We start from the raw sequence: 19,235 nt of genomic DNA, 5'->3' as shown, positions 1-19,235 counted from the left end.
AAGATAGAAGTTACAGTCTGCTGGCAGTGACCTCCCCACCACCTCAATATGCAGGGGGTGAAAGGGACACCCCAGCACTCTCAGCTTGGTAGCACTTAACAAAAGTTCTGTGGTCTCTGTCCTGGAAATATCCACAGAATTTTCCCACAGTTGGGCTGGTTAGTGCCAGGTCCCAGAGATGCCATTGCCTCTCCCACCATCACCTGGTTTTGTTCCTTCCACCCACTGCAGCAGTCCAGGGCCCAAATCCCACCATCCCTTCCCTTCGGAGGGAGCGTTTGCATTTATTCCCTCTGTCAGGGAGCTGTTGAAGCTGGCACAGCTGCCCCAGCCTACTCCTAATGCAGGAGTTGGAGCCAGGAGCATCTCAGCAGCTCTCCCAGTGCCAGGAGATGCTGAGCAGAGCTCCACAGCCGCCTAATGGAGCCAGAGCCTCCAGGAAACAAACCCCTCCATGGCACCAACAGTCTGGCCCTAATTCCTTTGGACAGTTTTCCTGCAGGCTCTAGGTCAGGGACGCTGGGGAGATGCTCCGTGCCCTTGACCGAGGGCACATCTCCAGCTCTGCGGCACCGTGGCTGCGACGGAGGAGCCCTAAATTTCTGCACTTGTGCCTGGAGTGGGGATGGATCTCTGGATTCCCTGCAGGACAACAGTGCTCCTAAGGGACAGAATCAGCTGGCAGAGGCACTAAACTATTCCTACATTTATCTCAAATTATCCCTGCCTGTCCATGTCCCTGCAGCTTTTTTATTTATTTTTATTTTGCATGGAGTGTTAGGACAAGGGGGCAGGGTAAGTTGGGATATTGGGAAGGAAATCTTCGCTGTGAGGGTGGTGAGGCCCTGGCACAGATTGTCCAGAAAAGCTGTGGCTGCCCCTGGATCCCTGGAAGTGTTCAAGGCCAGGTTGGATGGGACTTGGAGCAACCTGGGCTAGTGGAAGGTGTCCCTACCCATGGCAGAGGGTGGGACAAGATGCTTGTTCCTGGAAAAGCTGGTTCCCACAGTTTAGGCACAGAGATAATGGCACAGGGCAGGCAGACATTGAGCACTCCTGGCTGCCATGGAGGTTTGAATCCATCAGTTTTCCACCCACTGTATTTCAGTGTGGGAAGCTACCCTCACCCTGTGCCCCCCTGTAGTGAATGACCTGGCTTGACAGGTGTCCTTGGTCCTTGGGGACACCCATAGACAGCTGGGAATGCCGTCCCAGAGGCATCAAAGCGGAGGCGCCGGGCTCTGCAGAGAGGGACGAGCTCAGACTCAGACATCAATTCGTCTCGTTCCTTCACGGCTCCTTTGAAGTCAGGAGGAGCCTTCGTAGCTGCTGCCTGCGCTGTGACCCAGCAGCAGCACGTCACTGCCGAGCGAGAGAACTGATTCCTGCACTCGGGAGGGATGAGAGGGAAAAAGCAGAAATCTCCTGGCACTCCCAGGGCTGCTTTTACCGAGTTTAAGATACAAAATCCAGGGCTGTGTAAGGGGAAATACCAAATCACTGTGAGCCACAGCTATCGTGTCCTTCCTGCTGCAGCAATGCCGGGGTCCTACCACCATCTCCTCCCACCTCCAGCCCCATCCTGCTGCTCCCAAACCACCCACCTGCCCCCCACCCTAACCTCGGTCCTCTGAGTACCCCCAGCCCCATCCTGCTGCTCCCAAACCACCTGCCAGCCCCAGTGCTGACAGCAGCAGGGCCAGTTTGGACAGCGCTGGCTCAGGCCCATGGCCATGCCCAGGACTCTACTCAACCTCACTGAGACCTTCCACCCACCATGGACAGGGCCCTCAGCCCCCCTGTGTGCACCCCCAGCCTCCCTAGGGAATTACAAACACCTTCTGGCTGACACTGGAAAGTGGGACACTGGAAAGCCTGGATCCAGCTGTTCCTCTTTCAGCACCTGTTTTTGAGGTGTCTCATGGCCATGTTCCTGCAGCTCTTGTCCCACCTGGCTCCACACCAGCAGGGTGTCCCAGCAGCCCTGGATCTGGCTGGTCTCCAGAATTCCAACATTCAGGTGTTTCCATGGTTTCATGGATCTACAGCTCAAAACCCTGGAAATGACACCATATCCTTGCCAATGTTAAAAATACACATTTATTACTCCACCTGTGCAATGGCTTCCGGCAGTATCTGCAAAAACACAAACTTGTCGTAACTTAAATGTTCCGTGACATGGTAAAATTGTCATGCAAGAAAATTACAGGAATGTATTAACATAAAATACAAAGATATATTTACATATATGTGCACTGCAATAATTTTAAAAAAATACCCTACCAAGGCAACAGGATTTCAGCACTGTCCAGGGTCAAGTCCATATTATTGGCATTTTTGCTATTATTTTATTACTCTTAGTCTCTTTTTGGCAAGCTCTGGAGTAATAAAGAATTGGCAACAGAAGAAACATCAGGACCTGAACTGACATTTGTCTTCTGCACAAATTCCCAGTGAAGGCTGTGGAATTCAATGGAAACACTTAAAAATATGCAACTTTGCAAAACACAACAGAGATAAGAAAACAATCTCATGGCAAGTGATTAAAGGAGAATAATTTATAGGTGCTGTAGACGTTTCACAGCGGATAATGGCACACGCTGTATAAATCTGTCATAAAAAAAATACAGGTATTTAAATATTTATATCCAGAAAATTCCTGTGTTCTGGTTGTAGTGGAGGTGTAACCCAGAGCTGCTAGTGATGCCTTCCAGGCTGGGATTTGGGACCAGGGCTATGTCACAACTTCATTGCGAGGTTTGCTCAACATCCGGCATCAGCCAGGGCTCATCCAACACCGACGGCAACAGCGGCACTGGCACTGGTGGGAAATGGTGGGAAACCCCAGCACATCCCCAGGAATCCATTGTGGAGGGGGTGAGCTGGACATGGGACACCCTGGAAGGAGCCACAAAGACGTGGGGCCGGCAGGACCACGCTTGGCTCAATCAGCACCAGCTCGTTACTGGGACACAGCGATGGGGACACGACACAACAGGGGCCCAGAGCAGGGACGGGAGGGCCCGAGCACTGAAACCCAGCACGGGGGTTCTGACAATGAAGCAAACACTGATCTGTTTCCCATCGCTTTTCCCTTTTCTAATTGCTCCTTCCTTACCATTTCTCCTCCAGGGACTGGGCAGAAACAGGCATCAATGGAACCTGGTCCCGACGGGCTCTGGTGAGGTTATGTCCAAGCATCACTCTGGACCAACACTGAGCACTTCAGGGACATGTTCACGGTGTCTCTCCCACTCGGCACAATGATCCCAGAGCTCTGTGTCCTGGTACTGTTCTTGGGGATTCAGGTTCAGTAATGATTGAGGCAGAAGCAATTCGTCCCCAGCACATTCCTGGGGATGCACTGCTGAATTCCAGGGATGTTTCCTGAGCAGCCAGGATCTGCCCGGAATGTTTCCCCTGGGAAGGAGCTGTTCCCTAGCTTTTCCCAAGAAGCTCTCCCAGTTTCTGCCAAGTGCTGCTGAAACGTTTTGCACAATTCACCCAGGAAGAGGTGTGCTGCAAAGGTGTGCTGTCAGATGACTGACACAGAGAGGGTTTGGGCTGAGAAGCCTCCATTTCAGAAGTGAGTCAGCTCCTCCCCACACACATCAACCCCACCTCAGGGGTCTTTGTCCTAAGGAAAGTGATGCAAATATCAATTAGACATGTCATGTAACTGCCAATAGCTCTCCTGGCCTGAGAGCTTCTGGTTGAATAGGATCTATCTGCACCTCTCATATACAGGATGTTTTGGTCAAAAAATCAGTGACTCTTCTCATCATTCTGATAGTCCAAACTTTTGTTGTTATTTACAGAAAGTTGCTAAATAGTGCAACGGAATTCACTGAAACTATCCATGCCAGTGGAGTTAATTACCTGTAATTCATAACCTCTGAATAAATACATGGTTTGATCCTCATCTGCTGCACTAGGATAGGGCCGGGTGCTCCGGCTGAGGGACGTGGGATGGAGGACATGAAGTGTGTGCAGAGAGACACAGGGTGAGGAACAGGCTCCCCACAAGGAGAGCAGGGGCTGCTCAGCACAGAATGGGCCAGAGCACATGGCCTACCTGCACACACAGGTGTGCTCTGATGGGCAGGAGAAGGTAAATAGGCCACCCTGGTATCCAGTAAACAGACTGGAAGTTACCAGGGGTGGAAAGGGTAGGTCCCCTCAGCATAGCCCAGGATCAGAACGGGGGTAGGTGCCCTCCTACAGCTGGGAAAAAGAGCAGAACACATTTATTTCAGCCCCCGCTCACTGAACAGCCCAGCCTTCCTGAGCTGTCATTAACACAGCTCCTAACGAGGCACAGGGTGTGCAAGGACCAGTGGGTGACACGACGGCCTCCCAGTGTGGCCCTGGTCCCTCACCAGGCACAGCAAGGGTGGGATGTTCATCCCCCCAGGTCTGACAGCACCTGCCTTGCTCTGTCCTGAAAATAACCGCGCAACTGGACCCAGCGCTCCGACTCCTCTCCTCCTGCACACCTTTAAAGACTGCCCCAAAAATGTGCTTCTGCACAATTTTAGCCATGCAGTAATTCCCACATAAAACTGTGGGAGATGCACGGGCCATGTCACTGCTCATATCAGACAGTTTCGTACCACTTAACACCTTTCTGGTTTATTTGTGGAAACAAAAACTGCAACAAAACTTGTCCTGAAAGAATCTGCATTTGTTAAAAACTTTTCCCATCTATTTTTGCATTAGGAATATCCAGTAAGGATGCAAACACTGCAACCTCCCACTGTCTGGCAGCAAAGAGCTGTTGATGGTTTGGTGGTGCCTGCAGTCCCACCACACCTCCGGGTGCCACAACAGCTGCAGGGCTCAGTTTTAGCAACAGTAACCAAAAGCCACTCTATAGCAGATTAAACAACATATGAAGGCTCCTAAAACAAGAAAGGCAACATCCAGAGCTGGAGCAGGGGAAGGAGACCTCCCATCTTATTACGCATTTAAGACAGGTAGTGGTAAATTATATACAGTACCTGTATTTTACATTGAAAATAAAGTAAACTGAAGGGTACAATAAGATATTCCTGTCTTTCATAACCGAGCAGCCTTGCTAGGCCACTCATTCTGCCTCCAGCTAAACCTGAGCCTGTGATAAACTGTGTCCTCCAAACCCAGGCAGAGCCAGACCCTCCAGTCCATCCCACGGCTCCCCGCTGCCTGCAGCAGCCACGTGGAGAAAGCAAATATTTTAAATACATTCTGCATCTCAAATACACATTGAACCCATTACACTTTACCCAGTCCCTGAAGAATCCATGGAGTGCACAAAAAACATTTATTTGCCCGGAGTCAGGAAAGGAACTGACAGGTGACGCAAGGACAAGGAGGTGCCTGGGACGTCCTCATGCTGCAGGACTCAAACAGCTGGAGGCTCCCAGGAGCTGATGCCACCCACCACAGACTGGAGAGGCCTCAGGGCTGCTACAGCTTGCACAGGGATTGCTTGTCCCCACGCAACCTTTGTGAACAGGGAACGGGGAAAAGTCAAACTCCAACTACCTCTTCAGCCTTCCTCCCTGCTCCGCGTCTTCCCCTGTGGGACCCAAGGATGCGGCTTCTTTCCTTGTCCACTCACTGCATTAAAAACGTGCATTCAGCAACCTGACATTAAAACAAGTAAAGAAGTTGATCTCCCCTTGGCAAGTTGCATAGGCAGTGTCTTCCCCCACGACGTGCCGGGCTGGCGCTCCATAACCCAGGAGGGCAGTTCTATATGAACTCTCTGTCTCCAGCTCTGCAGGACGAGCTGTCGGTGCTCTCGGGTGGCAGCGGGGTCAGCTCGGGTGCTCAGCGCACCTGAGGCGGGTGAGCGGCGCGGGTGGAGACCCTCGCCCGGGGCTCCAGCCTAACTGCTGCCCGAGGAGCACACGGAGCTGCACATGTGCAGGTTGGAGGGCTCGGACTCAGCCTCTGCCTCGGCTTCGTCAGTGGTCTCGGAGGCAGACACGGACTCACTCGGCTGCTCTTGGCTCTTCTTTAGTCTGCAGGAGCAGAGGAACCAGGAGTTATCAGGCACCCTCAAACCAAAAACCCCCAGAAGGAGTGGGGTGAGGGTGGTCTGCAGCCATGAGCGCACCCCAGGCTGCCCTCCCACTGCTCAACAGGGGCCTACTGCAGACCCACAGTGAACAAGAGGAGGCTTCCCAGGGCACGCAAAGAGGTGATGACAGAGGCCAGTGTATCAGCAAACCACACTGAACTGCTCTGAAAACATCCCAAAATGGCTTGAGAGGATTCAGCCTACTCAGACCTCGGCCACAAGCACCTGCACTGCAGCCAGACTCTCACCCCCATCTCCTCCATGGAGCCTCCTGCTATGCTTATGGACCAAACATTCCCAAACTCGGGGAAGCAGCAGTTTTAATCCAGCACTTTCACTGCCTGCTCATGCCCACCAGAGACTTTAACACCTTCACAAAATCATTCAGGTTCAATATCGTCAAGTCTAACTTTCCCTGCCTTCATTTCCCAAAACATCATCTTCTAAAAGCAGGATGGGCAAGGAGATGCCATGGGGAAACTGAAGCAGTGTCACATACATATGTTAAATCTCAGAAGTCTCTCTGCAGCATATTTCATTTAATGGCAGTGATTAATAATCCCCGATCTTGTCTCCCTTTGTGGGAGGTCAGAGCCATTTTTCACACACAGGCAGCACCTGAGCTCCTCAGCTGACAACAGTCACCTGGGGCTAAGCCCGCAGCAAGGTGCTGCAAGCTGTCAGGCACTGAACTCTGATTCCTAAGGGAAGTCAGGAAAAAGAGTATTTTTCCCTAAAAAAACCACCCAACATACTCACTTCTCTCTGTTGAAGATGACAAAGTCCTGCTGGATAGCTTCAAGGCATTCCTGAAGATAGTCATTTTCCTGTTGAAGAAAAACATGACATGCATAAGCCACCCTATTTGCATCTCATTGCTGCCTGCAGCACCCCAGCACTCCCAGCTGTGTGCAGAAGCCTCCAGATGTGTGCAGGAGACGTCCCCCACCCCAAACCTCAGCACAATAGCTGGAGGCAGCAGGGCTGGTTGCTGTGTGGCTTTCACCAGGGGCTTGTGCCATCCACAGCAGCAGTTTTCCATAAAACACAGATCACACCATTCCCCACATAAACACAACACATTTATCCATGTATCCTGTATTTTGGGAGTGCTGTCAGCCCAAAGGAAGGACAGCCAGCGTGGGGAGAGCCCAGCACACAGCCCACATGTGTGAATCCCTGTAAACACACACAGGGAGCTGCTGCCTTGTCCCCAGGCACACGTGGGTCTGGGGCCGTGTGGGGACACGGGAACACCTCAGTGCCCAGACCTCTGCTGCTCATTTAATTTTCCAAAGTACAGACTACTGTGAAAGACTTTGATCAAACTTCCATAAAAAGAATGCTTGGTTGGCAGAAAGACTCCAATGGGGAAATGTTTTTACCAAACTAAACCTACAGCTCCTGCAGGGCAGCAGGAACAGCTGTGACACCCCCCCCCAAATCCAGCCACTCAGCCTTTTGCCAGCTGGATGCTACCCCACAGAGCACGTACAGACTGGGAGCTGTCTTTGCTGTTATCTCTCGACTTGTTCTTTGCAAGCCTCTTCTTCTTTTTGTGCAGGGGCCTCGACTCCAGAATCATCTCCTCCAGCTCAAAGGTGGGGTCACAGTGCAGGCGGCCCTTCTGCAACACAACGTGGCACGTGTGTCAGGCACAGCAGAGGCTCAGAAACCACCTCCCCAAGGGAAACCCTCTGCTATCACAGTGGTTCCTTTAATAGGAGAAGTGGTCCTGATACAGATCACTCCTACTCACATTGGGGACAAAGCCTGGCTCCACGCGCTTCCCACAGACATCGCTCCAGACCACACCAGACAGGTACGTCGAGGCCTGGATATCGCCCAGGCAGGAGAAGCGATGCTCAGGGTTCACTGTCAGCAGCTGGAGAGGGAAAAACATCAGACAGAAAAGCATTGGAGGGAAAAAGCACTGGAGGGAAAAGCACTGGAGGGAAAAGCACTCATATCAGAGGAAAAAGACAAAGCACCCAGCACCATCCTGCCTGGGACAACTCAGATAGTTCAGACATGCAGGAGCATTTCTGTTATGGGAAATACATAACTTAGTACAGAAAAAAACCTTAGAAAACGTTCTGGAGGTTGTGAAACCAGGTACTATGAGCTCCTGGACAGAGTGGGTTTGCTCCCCCCAAGCATCCCAGGATGCACAACCCTTTCCTGCAGCACTCAGCACTCTCCAGGAGCCCCATGTCTCTCTGGACCAGTTCTTGCCATTTTCCCAGAGCACCTAGAATTTGAGACCTGACCCCTTGGTTTGGGCATCTTCAACTGACCATGTCTGGTCTTCCAACTGACAGGCACCTACATGGGACCTCCACAAAATGCCCATCTGGGACTGTTTTCCTTAAGAAACTGGACAGTCCTAGGCACACTGATTCTAGGTGGTTACAATGTTCTTCCAGAAAATAAAGCCAGCACAGGGTGTTTCTCCAATGCTGAAGGTGACGGTGCACAGGGAAGGTGACGGTGGCTGTACTTGCAGCTCCCCAAGCCCAGGGATGCTGTGAAGGCTGAGTGAGCACGATGCAGGGCTGGGGCACCCCAGCGCTTTGGGGGGACATGGGGGTCCTTCTCGGCTTAGGGGGATGCTGGCGCGTTCCCGGTGAGAGGATTCCCTGGATGCCCAGCAGATGGCAATGCGAACCTGCCGAACGCGCCGCCGCTGCCTCCGCTGGAAACGCTGCTCCTCGTTAAACCGAAGCCAATTCTACAAATTGCCCGTCCAGCATTAACTCACACCAGAGGCGCTTATTTGCTGCCAGCACGGGGTGTATCTTTCCTACAGCAAATTCACCAGCTACTTTTCTGAGTTCTCAAGCAAGCCGGAGCTAAACCAACCTTCCCACCTCATCACCAGCTTCCTCCAGCTGCAGCACGAGGGGAGCACCAGGACATTCCATAGGCCTGCAACCCCCCAACAGCTCTCACAACACCACCAGACCCTTCAGCCCTGAAAAACTGGCGAAAAAGAGCAGCCAATGCTGCAGTGCAGCACACGCTCTTTATGTCATATGCCACCCCAGCCATCACTGCTGACTTTATAGGTTACAGAGCTCATGGAGAGGATGGGATGCTGGAAGACACAGCTGGGAATCTGACTGTCACATCGAGAAAAGCCATTTTGCTTCCCTTGCTGTCGAACATAGTGCATATTATTACACGGATAATAAACACAGAACGCACATCATTAATTGTGGAACCCCAGGATGGTTTGGGTTGGAAGGGACCTTAAAAATCATCTAGTTCTAACCCTCTGCCATGGGCAGGGACACCTTCCACTAGCCCAGGTTGCTCCAAACCCCATCCACCTGGCCTGGAACACTTCCAGGGATGGGGCAGCCACAGCTTCTCTGGGCAACCTGTGCCAGGGCCTCACCATCCTCACAGCCAAGAATTCCTTGCCAATATCCCATATAACTCTGCCTTCTGGCAGTGGGAAGCCATTCCCCCTTGTCCTGTCCTTCCAGGCCGTTGCCCCAAGTCCCTCTCCAGCTCTCTCGGAGCACCTTTAGGCACTGGAAGGGGCTCTAAGGTCTCTCCTAACCCTTCTCCAGGATGAACATCCCCAGCTCTCCCATCCTATCTTTTTTGAAATTAGTAGTAGTAGTAGTAGTTGGTTAATATGCTGATAATTTTCCAGCTAGTCCCATCCACACAGCAACTGACACCCAACACAGCCCCCCAGCAGGACGACGTACCTTCCGCAGCAGCGCAACCATCTCTTTGGACCAGGCCGAGGAGTACTGAACACTGACAGTGCTGAAGAGCTGCACCAGGGACTCCACTGGGTTGTTGGAGTGGATGTCATACGGCCTCTGGGGAGAGAGCAGAGAGATGAGAAGGAATCCCCTCTCCCGCTGTGTCAAGTCAGACACGCATTCCAAGGGCCAGATGGCCAGAGCCCTACCCAGCCCCGCAGCAGCTCGTAAGCCATGACTCCAAGAGACCACCAGTCCACCTCGAAGGAATAGCCTGTCCCGCCGCTCAGGAAGGAATGGAAAATCTCTGGGGCTGAACAGAAAGGGCAAAATGCAACAGGTCATTCATTGCTTCTATTTCAGTATTTCATGTAAGTCAGTGAAAAAGCTTATGGTGATTTTTATTCACTACTGCCCAAGGGGAGGTGTGTGAGGCAGGGAGAGCAGTGGCAGCAGCAGTGTGCCTGCCCTCCATGGGAGCTGGGCTATTGGGTACAGTCAGGGAGAGCCCTCCCAGTCCAGGCACGGCAGAAAACTGGAGCCCACTGGGGTGTAGCAAGTCCAAGGGTGGGGCCAGCGGAAAGAGAAGGAAGGGATGGGGATGGCAGGGTGGGATGGGGGGGGCATGATAGGATGGGGATGGCAGGACTGGTTGGGGAGGGTAGGGCAGGATGGGATGGGAGGGGGAGGCAGGGCACACCAGCAGTGATGCCTTCACCCCAGGAGTTTCACTTTTCAAACCATCAGGCTCTGCTGAATGACTTGGGCATGTGCATTAATGCCCTAAATTAATCCACTGCCTCTGCCCCAGCCAGGGCCCCTTGGGCAGCATGTGCTGAGCGTTCCCAAACTGCAAAAAAGCCCTCTCTGAGTCAGAGCAAAGGGGTAAGAGCAGCGATTGTTTCTTACCCATGTAGGGCTTTGTCCCAGCCAACGCAGTCGCTCTTTCACCATCCCTAATTATTGTTGCAATATTAAAATCTGTTAAATGGGCATGACCTTAAATAAAGACACATTTTAAGAAGGAATTAATGGCAGTGCAGTGGCAATGCAGAGTCAGAATACATTTGTTTCATAAGCTTCTGCCCTCAGACAGGGTAGCGCAGGCAGGGGCAGGTCAGGGTCAGACCCCATGGAACAGCCATATCAGATCCCAAAGCTTTCCCAGGATCTGGGCTGGCTAGGTGATTAAAGGGTAGTGAGCTTTGGATCTTGATTTTAAAAGCTTGGAACAAACCAGTAGCCCCCAGCAGCTCCAGCACTTGGCCAAATTGCTCTGGCCAGAAGCTCTAGGAATGAAGAGGACAACGGGGAAACACTATCATAGAACCACAGAATGGTTTGGGTTGGAAGGGACCTTAAAGACATCTAGTTCCAACCCCCTGCCATGCCCCTGTCTCTTCCACCAGCGAGGGAAGAGGCCAAGTGTGGGCAAAGCGAGGGGTAACCAGGAGAGGGGCTGCCCTTGGGGGATCCTCCCTGGCATTACAATGCACAATGTTCAAGTAAAAGAAGGGGTGCTTTTCCCACACTTTCCCCAGGTAAAAAGATGCCCAGTACTCAGGACTGTAAAGGATATGTTCCTGGAATGAATAAGGGAGCAAAGAGGGGCAGAGTGATCCTACCTTGCTCATCAAGGAGGATGTTGTCTGGTTTTACATCTCTGGGAAAAGAAGGAAGGTTACAGCAGGTGGAATCTCAGTCAGACCAAAGATGTAATTCAACAAAAATCCTGTAACTTTTTATCTATCAAAAATTAGGAACAAATGAAACAAAAATACCCTAACATGAGGTAAGTCCCTTTACGGTGGACTAGAAATATGCTTTTTCTGGGTAACCGGGTGAAAAAGTGGGAACATGGGACTGGTTCAGGTATCATTCCCAAGGAAAATTAATAGCACAATACCAGGGATATTTGTGTGAAGCCCTGGATGGCTTTGACACATGCCCTGGAAGGTTCAACCCCCAGTGAAGCATCAGGCTCCCTCTGATTGATGGGGCAGGACCAGCAGACAGAGGGTGCCCAGGACCAGCAAAGACAGTGTCACCCACCCCAACCCCACCACGGGCAGGTCCCACCAGCTCCCACCTGCCAGCACGGCCTGCAGGGTTACCTGTGGATGATGTGCTGGCTCCGCAGGTAGTCAAGAGCCAGAGCCATCTCACAGATGTAGAGTTTCACCGTCTCCTCAGTAAACTGAACATTCTGCTGCAGGTGATAGCGCAGATCACCACCCAGAAGCAGGTCCACCACCATGAACATGTCCTCCTCATCCTGGAAGGAGTACCTGTGGGACCAGCAGTGGGTGAGCAGGGCTTACAAACCAAGTCAGGCTTTTCCCCTCTCCTAATTATTCAGCACCTCCCCGAGAGTCCCACCACAGGCACGGAATCAGAGAACCACAGAGTTGTTCAGGTTGGAAAAGCCTCTGAGACCATCGAGTCCAACCATTCCCCCATGACTGCTAAGGCTGCCACTAACCCACGTCCCGAAGTGCCACATCCACACACTTTTTAAATCACTCCAGGGATGGGAACTCCACCACTGCCCTGGGCAGCCTGTGCAGGGCTGGACAAACCTTTCCATGAAGAAATTTTTTCCTAATATCCAATGTAAATGTCCGCTGGTGCAACTTGTGGCCATTTCTGCTCATCCTGTCCCTTGTTCCCTGGGAGCAGAGCCCAACCCCCATCTGGCTCCCCCCTCCTGTCAGGGAGTTGCAGGGAGTGAGAAGGTCCCCCTTGAGCCTCCTTTTCCCCAGGCTGAGCCCCCCCAGGTCCCTCAGCCACTCCTGGTGCTCCAAACCCTTCCCCAGCTCCATTCCCTTCCCTGGACACGCTCCAGCTCTTCAATGTCTCTCTTGCCATGAGGGGCCAGAACTGAATATGCTACTTCATATTTGAATATTTGCACCTTCCCAACTAAGCAAGCCCAGCACAAGACACGGGTCTGTTTTTTAACCCATTGCTACACCAAGCAACACTTCCCTGGAAGAATCCCAGCCAATGTTCCCCCTCTCTCCCTGTCACTGTCCTCTCCTGAGTGAGCAGTGCTGTGTCACCCCACCAGCGCAGAGCTCAGGCTTTGCCAGCCAGACACTTCGGAGAAACTTCACATTCTCAATTGCAAATAATCTCATAAACCTACTTAAAATATCTCTGCCTATCCTGAAGATGAAATGGAAAACACAACTGCTAATTTAACCAGAAAAACCAGAAAGAGATTTATATTTACTGTGGAGTAAACCGCCTCTCTAAATCTGCTGTGGGTCCCACAGGAGACTGACAGCAGAGGGATACACCAAAACAACGCTCATTGTTATATTTGGTGACTGCAGTTCCAAGGAAAGAGTATGTGGGATTGTATAATACTTATGAATCACTCACTTCTACTCCCATCTTAATGTAGGTTTATTCTGAAAGTATGAGCCAAAAGGGAAAGATTTGCTAAGTGAGCAAGTTCTCTCCAGAATTTCATTATTTTTTGGAAAAAAACATTTGTAATTCCTAAAATGCTGAAAAAAATCAGTATTAATTGGCTATTCTGGAGCAATGGATAAACAAAAGAAATGTGAAGCACTACCCACTTCCATTACTTCGGGTACAAAACTTCCTGAATTTTTGGAAGTCTCACATCTGACCAGCCTGCTGTGCATCTGGCACCACTGGAGCAGGAGGGGAGAGCAGGGGCTGCCCCAGGCTCAGCAGGTCCAGCCACATGAGTGTGCAGCTCCCCAGGAGAAACTGCTGCTCCTGCCCCTCCCTGTGGAATCAGGCACTGATTCTAGCATTCACAACACATCCCAGTAGAAATGGGATATCAGAGGTTTTCCGTCACCTCTCACTGCTGTCACTGTTCCTGTGCCCTGGGAACAGAAACCATGGAATCCTTGTGTCCATCACCATGGCACATGCCCTTTGTTTGCTCATGCCCCAGCTCTGTCCCAGCACAGGATCAGCTTGTGTTGTGCCAGTGGACCATGGGTGAAGAGGACGGATTTACTGATCCCTGCCCAGTGTTGGGTACTCCTTCACCGGGCAGGAAGGCAAGAAAGGACAGATCACACGGAGCACCCAGCAGTGGGTCCCAAGGCTGACTGCCACAGACTCATCCCAAACTAACCAACAACCCTAGGATATATTGCTCTACATTCTAAACCTTGTAAATTAATTTTTCCTACAAAATTTGGTAATTACTTATCTGAACCCTAAAGGAATACATTTTTATGTATTCTGCAGTGAATGTGCTGCAGAGCACAGTGAGAGTGCTGGTGGGGTGAGGGGTCAATGGGACTGTAGGGAAGCCAAGGAGACAGACTGCATGTTCTTTTGTACTGGAACTACCTGGACAGAATGCATTTCACAAGTATTACCAACTCAAGCTATTTGTTAGATTTCAGCCTGATTTGAAGAGGTTTTTTAAAATTAGACCCTAAAACATTGCTCAGTAACAAGGATACTTCTGCCAGTGCACACACACTCAAGTCATTATTGAGCAACTGGAAACATCACTATTTGTAGTGATGCTGAAAAAGAGTTATGAAATCCTCTCAAATTTTCAGGTGTGTAGCTCCGCAAGGATGGATGGCCCCCGAGGCTGAGGAGAAGGAGCTGCTCACCAGAGGTTCACCAGGAACACGTGCTCGATCTCCTGCAGGATCTCCAGCTCTCTGAACACGTTGCGCACCTCGTCCCTCTCGATGCACTGCTGCTTGTTCATGTACTTCATGGCATACATCTTCTCCGTGTCTCTCTTCTGCACGATGCACACCTGGAAAAGGAAAGTTAGCAACAAATTCCATATCCTCATTTGCTGCTTATTGGGCTGAGACCCACATGGTCAGCACCTCACTCCTTATCAAATCTCCCTGATCCCTGAGCTGTGACCTGGGACCTATGGACAGCAGCATCCCTGCTCCCAGTGCCACATCCAAACTGGGAGAGCATGGGCTCTGCTCCAGTTACCCACTGGCACTGGGTAACTGCAGCTGCTCTGGAGAGCTTTCCAAAGGAAATGATGTCTGGGAGAGCTTTGGCCTTGCTGCCTGTGGATGGAGACCAGCTTTGGACAACCACGGGGCTCTCTCCCAGCCTCACCTCCCCTCTGCTCTCACCCCCTGCTGCCCAGCTCAGCAGGTTGGGTTTAACCTGCTGCACATATCACTGTGCTCTGAAAGGGCAAAATAATCCCATTGGGGTTGGCAGAAAGCTATTAAAATGCAAATTTTTTACAACAACAACAAACACCTGGCCCAGAGGAATAACCCGGCACCTGTCCCCCTGACGGGCACAGAGCCCGCTGGGCTGGCACAGCTTCCCACAGCATGGCCTTCAGTGCCTCCCTCGGCTCCTCTAATGACACTTTAATTACCCAGGTGCCTGTTTTTAAAAGAGCTAATTAGCTATCAACATAACTATTTTTAAATGAACTAATGGAATGTCTACATCTGCTATAATTGTGTCTGCCCTCTTTTAATTATCAGACACGTTCGTAATTAGGATGAGCTGGATATAATTCCTCTGGCATTTGGGCATTTGGTCGGGCGCAGGCTGACCCGGGCTGGCTCCAGGCAGAGAGCAGGTCATGCTTACACCGTGTGGGAGCAAGTAAAGGGAATTTCCGTGGATGGCAGGAAACCCCAGACAGGTGGGAGCCAGGGAACTCTGCGCACCTCTAAAACGCTGCATTTGCGAGTGCTAATGGTGCTCAGTGTAATATCATTAAGGACACACTGCAGCGAGGAGGTGGCAAAATAATAGGTGGTTATCGTTTGCCTGATAAACCCCCAATTAGCAACGCACAGGAATTAACGGGATTATTTTGCCATTGTCATAACAATTACAGTAAGAGCTGGAAATCAGGTGTTGCAATAACTCTGTGCACACCTCAGACCTCACATTAGGGGCACTTTGCAGGCGGAGTGACCTGAGCTTTTCCTCTGGTGCCCGTGGGCGAGCAGCGCCCATCAGCTCCAGCTGCCAGGGACTGTTCAGGTAAAAAACTTAAGGAAAAATCTCCTTTGTGCGAACTTAATAACGATAATGAACAACCTACCACAATGCACACCACCAGCAGGATCCAGCCCCTGCCTAGAGCAGGCCGAGCTGTTTGTACATTCAATAAACCAGTGAAACATATATTTTATATTTTATAAATTCTTAAAGCAGCAAAGCCCTAACAATATCTCTTTAAAACCTGGTCGTTGCTGTAGAACTGCTCTGAAAACAAACCTCTGGATAATAGCCATCCAGGCACTGAGCAACATTCTCTCCTGAAGCCAGTTTATGCCACATTATGGCTGGAGACTCTTTAGTTTCTGGGTGCTTTGTTTTTTAGGCTATGACTTGCTGTATCTTAACAAGTATAGCACATTATATTGCTGTCATTTGCCTCTTGTTTTTCCGCAGGGCAAATGAGAGCTCAGTATAATAAATGAGAAAATGGTGAAAACTTCTTTTACTCTGTAATCATAACAAATAGTTTTCTGCAATGCAACAGCGTCACTTCCACACAAAACAACACCAGTTCCAGGCCCTCTGGAAATTTTTGTTCTCTGATTTCTGGAAAGAAACATAATTAATGGTTCATGATCACACATACCGCTCTTGGCAGGGATCTAACTCAAGGCAAACCAACACCAGGTGTCAGTGCTGCCCCGGCTGGGCTCCGTCACTTGGGTCCCCTGCCACAGGCAGGTGCCTCTGCTCATAGAAATGCACCAATGTGTTTGTGTCCCCCCAAAAACATCAGTGCCACAACACCTATCTTTTCCTTTATGTGCTTCTTCATTCATGTATCTGCTCCTGGGTAAGGAATAAACATCTCCTTGGTCACGAACCAAGAGTGTTTTTTTAATTAATCCATTTTCAGGCAGGTCTACAATGCAGAGAGTCTACAATGCAAGAAGCAGAAATTACTCTGTCCTTGTTCTGCATGCACAATGGCCCCTTGTCACACACAGGGAATGTTCAGTGGTTAAATACAGCCATTAGGAAAACATGCCAGCCCTGCCAGGCAGAAGGCAGGCATCAGCTGGGAGTGGATTGCTCAAGATGTGGCACATGAAAGCTTTCATAGAGTCCCAGATACCCCGAGCATTCAGCCACTGCCAAAGGGTTTGTGTGCTGCTGCCCCTAACAGCAGAGAAGAGGGCTGGAGCCCACACCCGGGATTCCAGCCAGGAGAGGGGACTGTAACATCTCCCAGGTCCACCTCACTCCACAGGGCCCCCGACAGTGAGAAGTCCTGTACTGTCACCTGAGTTGGCAGCTCCCCTGAATCCGGGACATCCTTCACTCAGCAGCACCAACTGCCTCATTAATTCACCAGTGACCTCAGTGATAACAAAAAAATGCCATATGGGGAAAACTGACTCTGGGCTCTGAAATATCCTCCTTAAGGTAAGAGCTCCACACATGAACACAGTACTCAGAGCTGCCTCTGCTTCCTGCACAGGCTTTGTTTTATCACTACAAGCAGCCACAGAGCTGGAGTCAGCCTGGCTTCAATCATAGAATTGTGGAATGGTTTGGACTGGAAGGCACCTTAAAACTCATCCAGTCCCATGCCCTGCCATGGGCAGGGACACCCTCCACTAGCTGGGAAACCAAGAGGAACCCCCATGGCAGGAGTTGGGCATCTCACAGGCATCCTGCAGGATGTCAGGCACGGGCAGTAGGGCTGCACCCCCCTCATTGCACCTGGGGGACCCCTCCCTGTGGTGCTCCAGCAATGCTCCCTCTGGGCACTGGAACGGGCACGGCACAGAAACCCAGCATAGCACCCAAAGCTCACCTGATTGTCCCATGGCATCTGAAAATCAGAGATGGGGACAAAGGAACCAGCTTTAATTTGAAAAACACAAATGAACAGCAGCCTGTGGAGTGGGAACAGCCAGTATGGCTCCAAATGGTTGTCCTGGAGTCAGTTTGGTGGGGGCTCTTCAGCAGCTTCCAACTCAGCCAGGGAAAACATTAAGAATTTCAAATATCAGACCACAATTTAAAGTTTAAAAACCAGAACAAACAAAAACCCCCCACTGGGACTAAATAAGAACAGATCTGAGGGACTCACCCTTTTGACTGGTTCATCTTCTACCCCCACCCACACCACGACTGTCACTCGCAGGGGTGCACCTCAGTCCTTCAGTGGGACATACACACCACTTACACAAACCAGACCATGGGCTAAAGCCTCAGGATAAACCTCAGTCCATAAGACCAAAGCACTCACTGTCACATCACAAACTGTGCACCAAAAGCAGGAAGAGTTCATAATCCACCAGGAATTATCTGGCTCCTCCCATCACTCCTTGGACATCACTTACCGAGCTGCTGCTTACAGGAGTTATTGCTACTTTCAACCCAGCCATGGTGTAAGGTGCCACAGAAATAGGAAACAGGGATTTGGGGGCTAACTGATGTTCAGGGGACTTGGGAGTTATGTTCTTTTGGGAAGTTTTTTCATTCTAGTGTATTTAGAACACTTTCCCCCATCACCTCAGCTTTTGCTGCTCTACATTTCCCTGTCCAGCTCCCTCTCTTTAGTCAGGCTTTGCCTTTTCTCTTCTAGAAATCCAATAACTTTTTTCCTGCTGATTCTGAAGGAATTCAGCAGGCTGAAATCGCCACTCAGATGAGAGATCACCTAATCACTTAATAGCATGTTCTGACTTCTCTCAAACTCATTACGAAGCGGCAGCACAATTTGCCTGGGCTCAAACAAAAGCCAGCCGTTTTTGTTCTGGGCAGGATCCACAGAGCTAATAGATACTGGGGATCGATCTCAATCTCGGCTGCACAAAGACATTTTTCTTTCTGCATATGCAGACCTGAAATGACCCTGTCCTCTGAGGGACGTCACCGTCACAGCCGATGCACAAACCCACAGCTGACTCAGGGACCTGCCCTCGGGGTCCAAACTGGGAGCAGTGGTTTTTCTTCTTGAATTTCCTCCTTCTTTGGCTTCTGCCTTTGGAAGACAATGCCCTGTAATCCTTCCACACACAGACACTCTATTGACTTTGGCTCACAGCCACCGGGACTGTGAGTGTACAAAGCTGGATTGCACTTATTTTGATTTTAGAGCAGAGTCAAGGCTTAGTATCAGCCAGCACTACACACCCCCACCAAACACCTTAATCCTGCTCACTTCTGAACTGCAGCCGAACACTGCTCTAAAGATGCTTACTTGCAGTGGTTGCACCTTGCCCATTTATATTGATTTCTCCTCCACTTCTGCTGATTTCCCTTGGGTACTTAACCCTCCCTGTTTTCCCCAACACCTATAGAGCCACCATTTTACCAGAAAGGTTGAAACTTGAAATGTGAAGCATAAACATACAATTGCCTGTGGCAACCAAAACCATCTGTAGGCTTCGGGACCACTTGGGGAAAAGAGTCTCTGCTCTGGGGGAAGCACAGCAGCAGCCTCAAGAAGGATGTTG

The 19,235-nt window shown here is 50.6% G+C and overlaps 1 protein-coding gene across 1 annotated transcript in view; it reads right to left on the bottom strand.

The window, feature by feature from the left end:
• Positions 1–2,081: 2,081 nt before the first annotated feature.
• The window catches only part of STK32C (serine/threonine kinase 32C), a 66,767-nt gene continuing 49,613 nt past the window's right edge, over positions 2,082–19,235 (bottom strand). The window contains exons 3-12 of the mRNA XM_027746321.2: positions 14,409–14,560; positions 11,904–12,077; positions 11,415–11,452; positions 10,699–10,788; positions 9,999–10,102; positions 9,790–9,906; positions 7,827–7,952; positions 7,563–7,694; positions 6,827–6,894; positions 2,082–6,008 (exon numbers count right to left, since the gene is read on the bottom strand). Coding sequence (XP_027602122.1) covers positions 5,873–6,008; positions 6,827–6,894; positions 7,563–7,694; positions 7,827–7,952; positions 9,790–9,906; positions 9,999–10,102; positions 10,699–10,788; positions 11,415–11,452; positions 11,904–12,077; positions 14,409–14,560 — 1,137 coding nt within the window. The 3' untranslated portion in view covers positions 2,082–5,872. The remainder of the gene's footprint in view (positions 6,009–6,826; positions 6,895–7,562; positions 7,695–7,826; positions 7,953–9,789; positions 9,907–9,998; positions 10,103–10,698; positions 10,789–11,414; positions 11,453–11,903; positions 12,078–14,408; positions 14,561–19,235) is intronic.

Source organism: Pipra filicauda, unplaced genomic scaffold, assembly GCF_003945595.2.
Source record: "Pipra filicauda isolate LSUMZ 115617 unplaced genomic scaffold, ASM394559v2 scaffold150_size2825430_pilon, whole genome shotgun sequence".
NCBI lineage: Eukaryota > Metazoa > Chordata > Aves > Passeriformes > Pipridae > Pipra > Pipra filicauda.
Note: the sequence above shows the minus strand (reverse complement) of the source record. Positions and strands in the feature narration are given on the sequence as shown.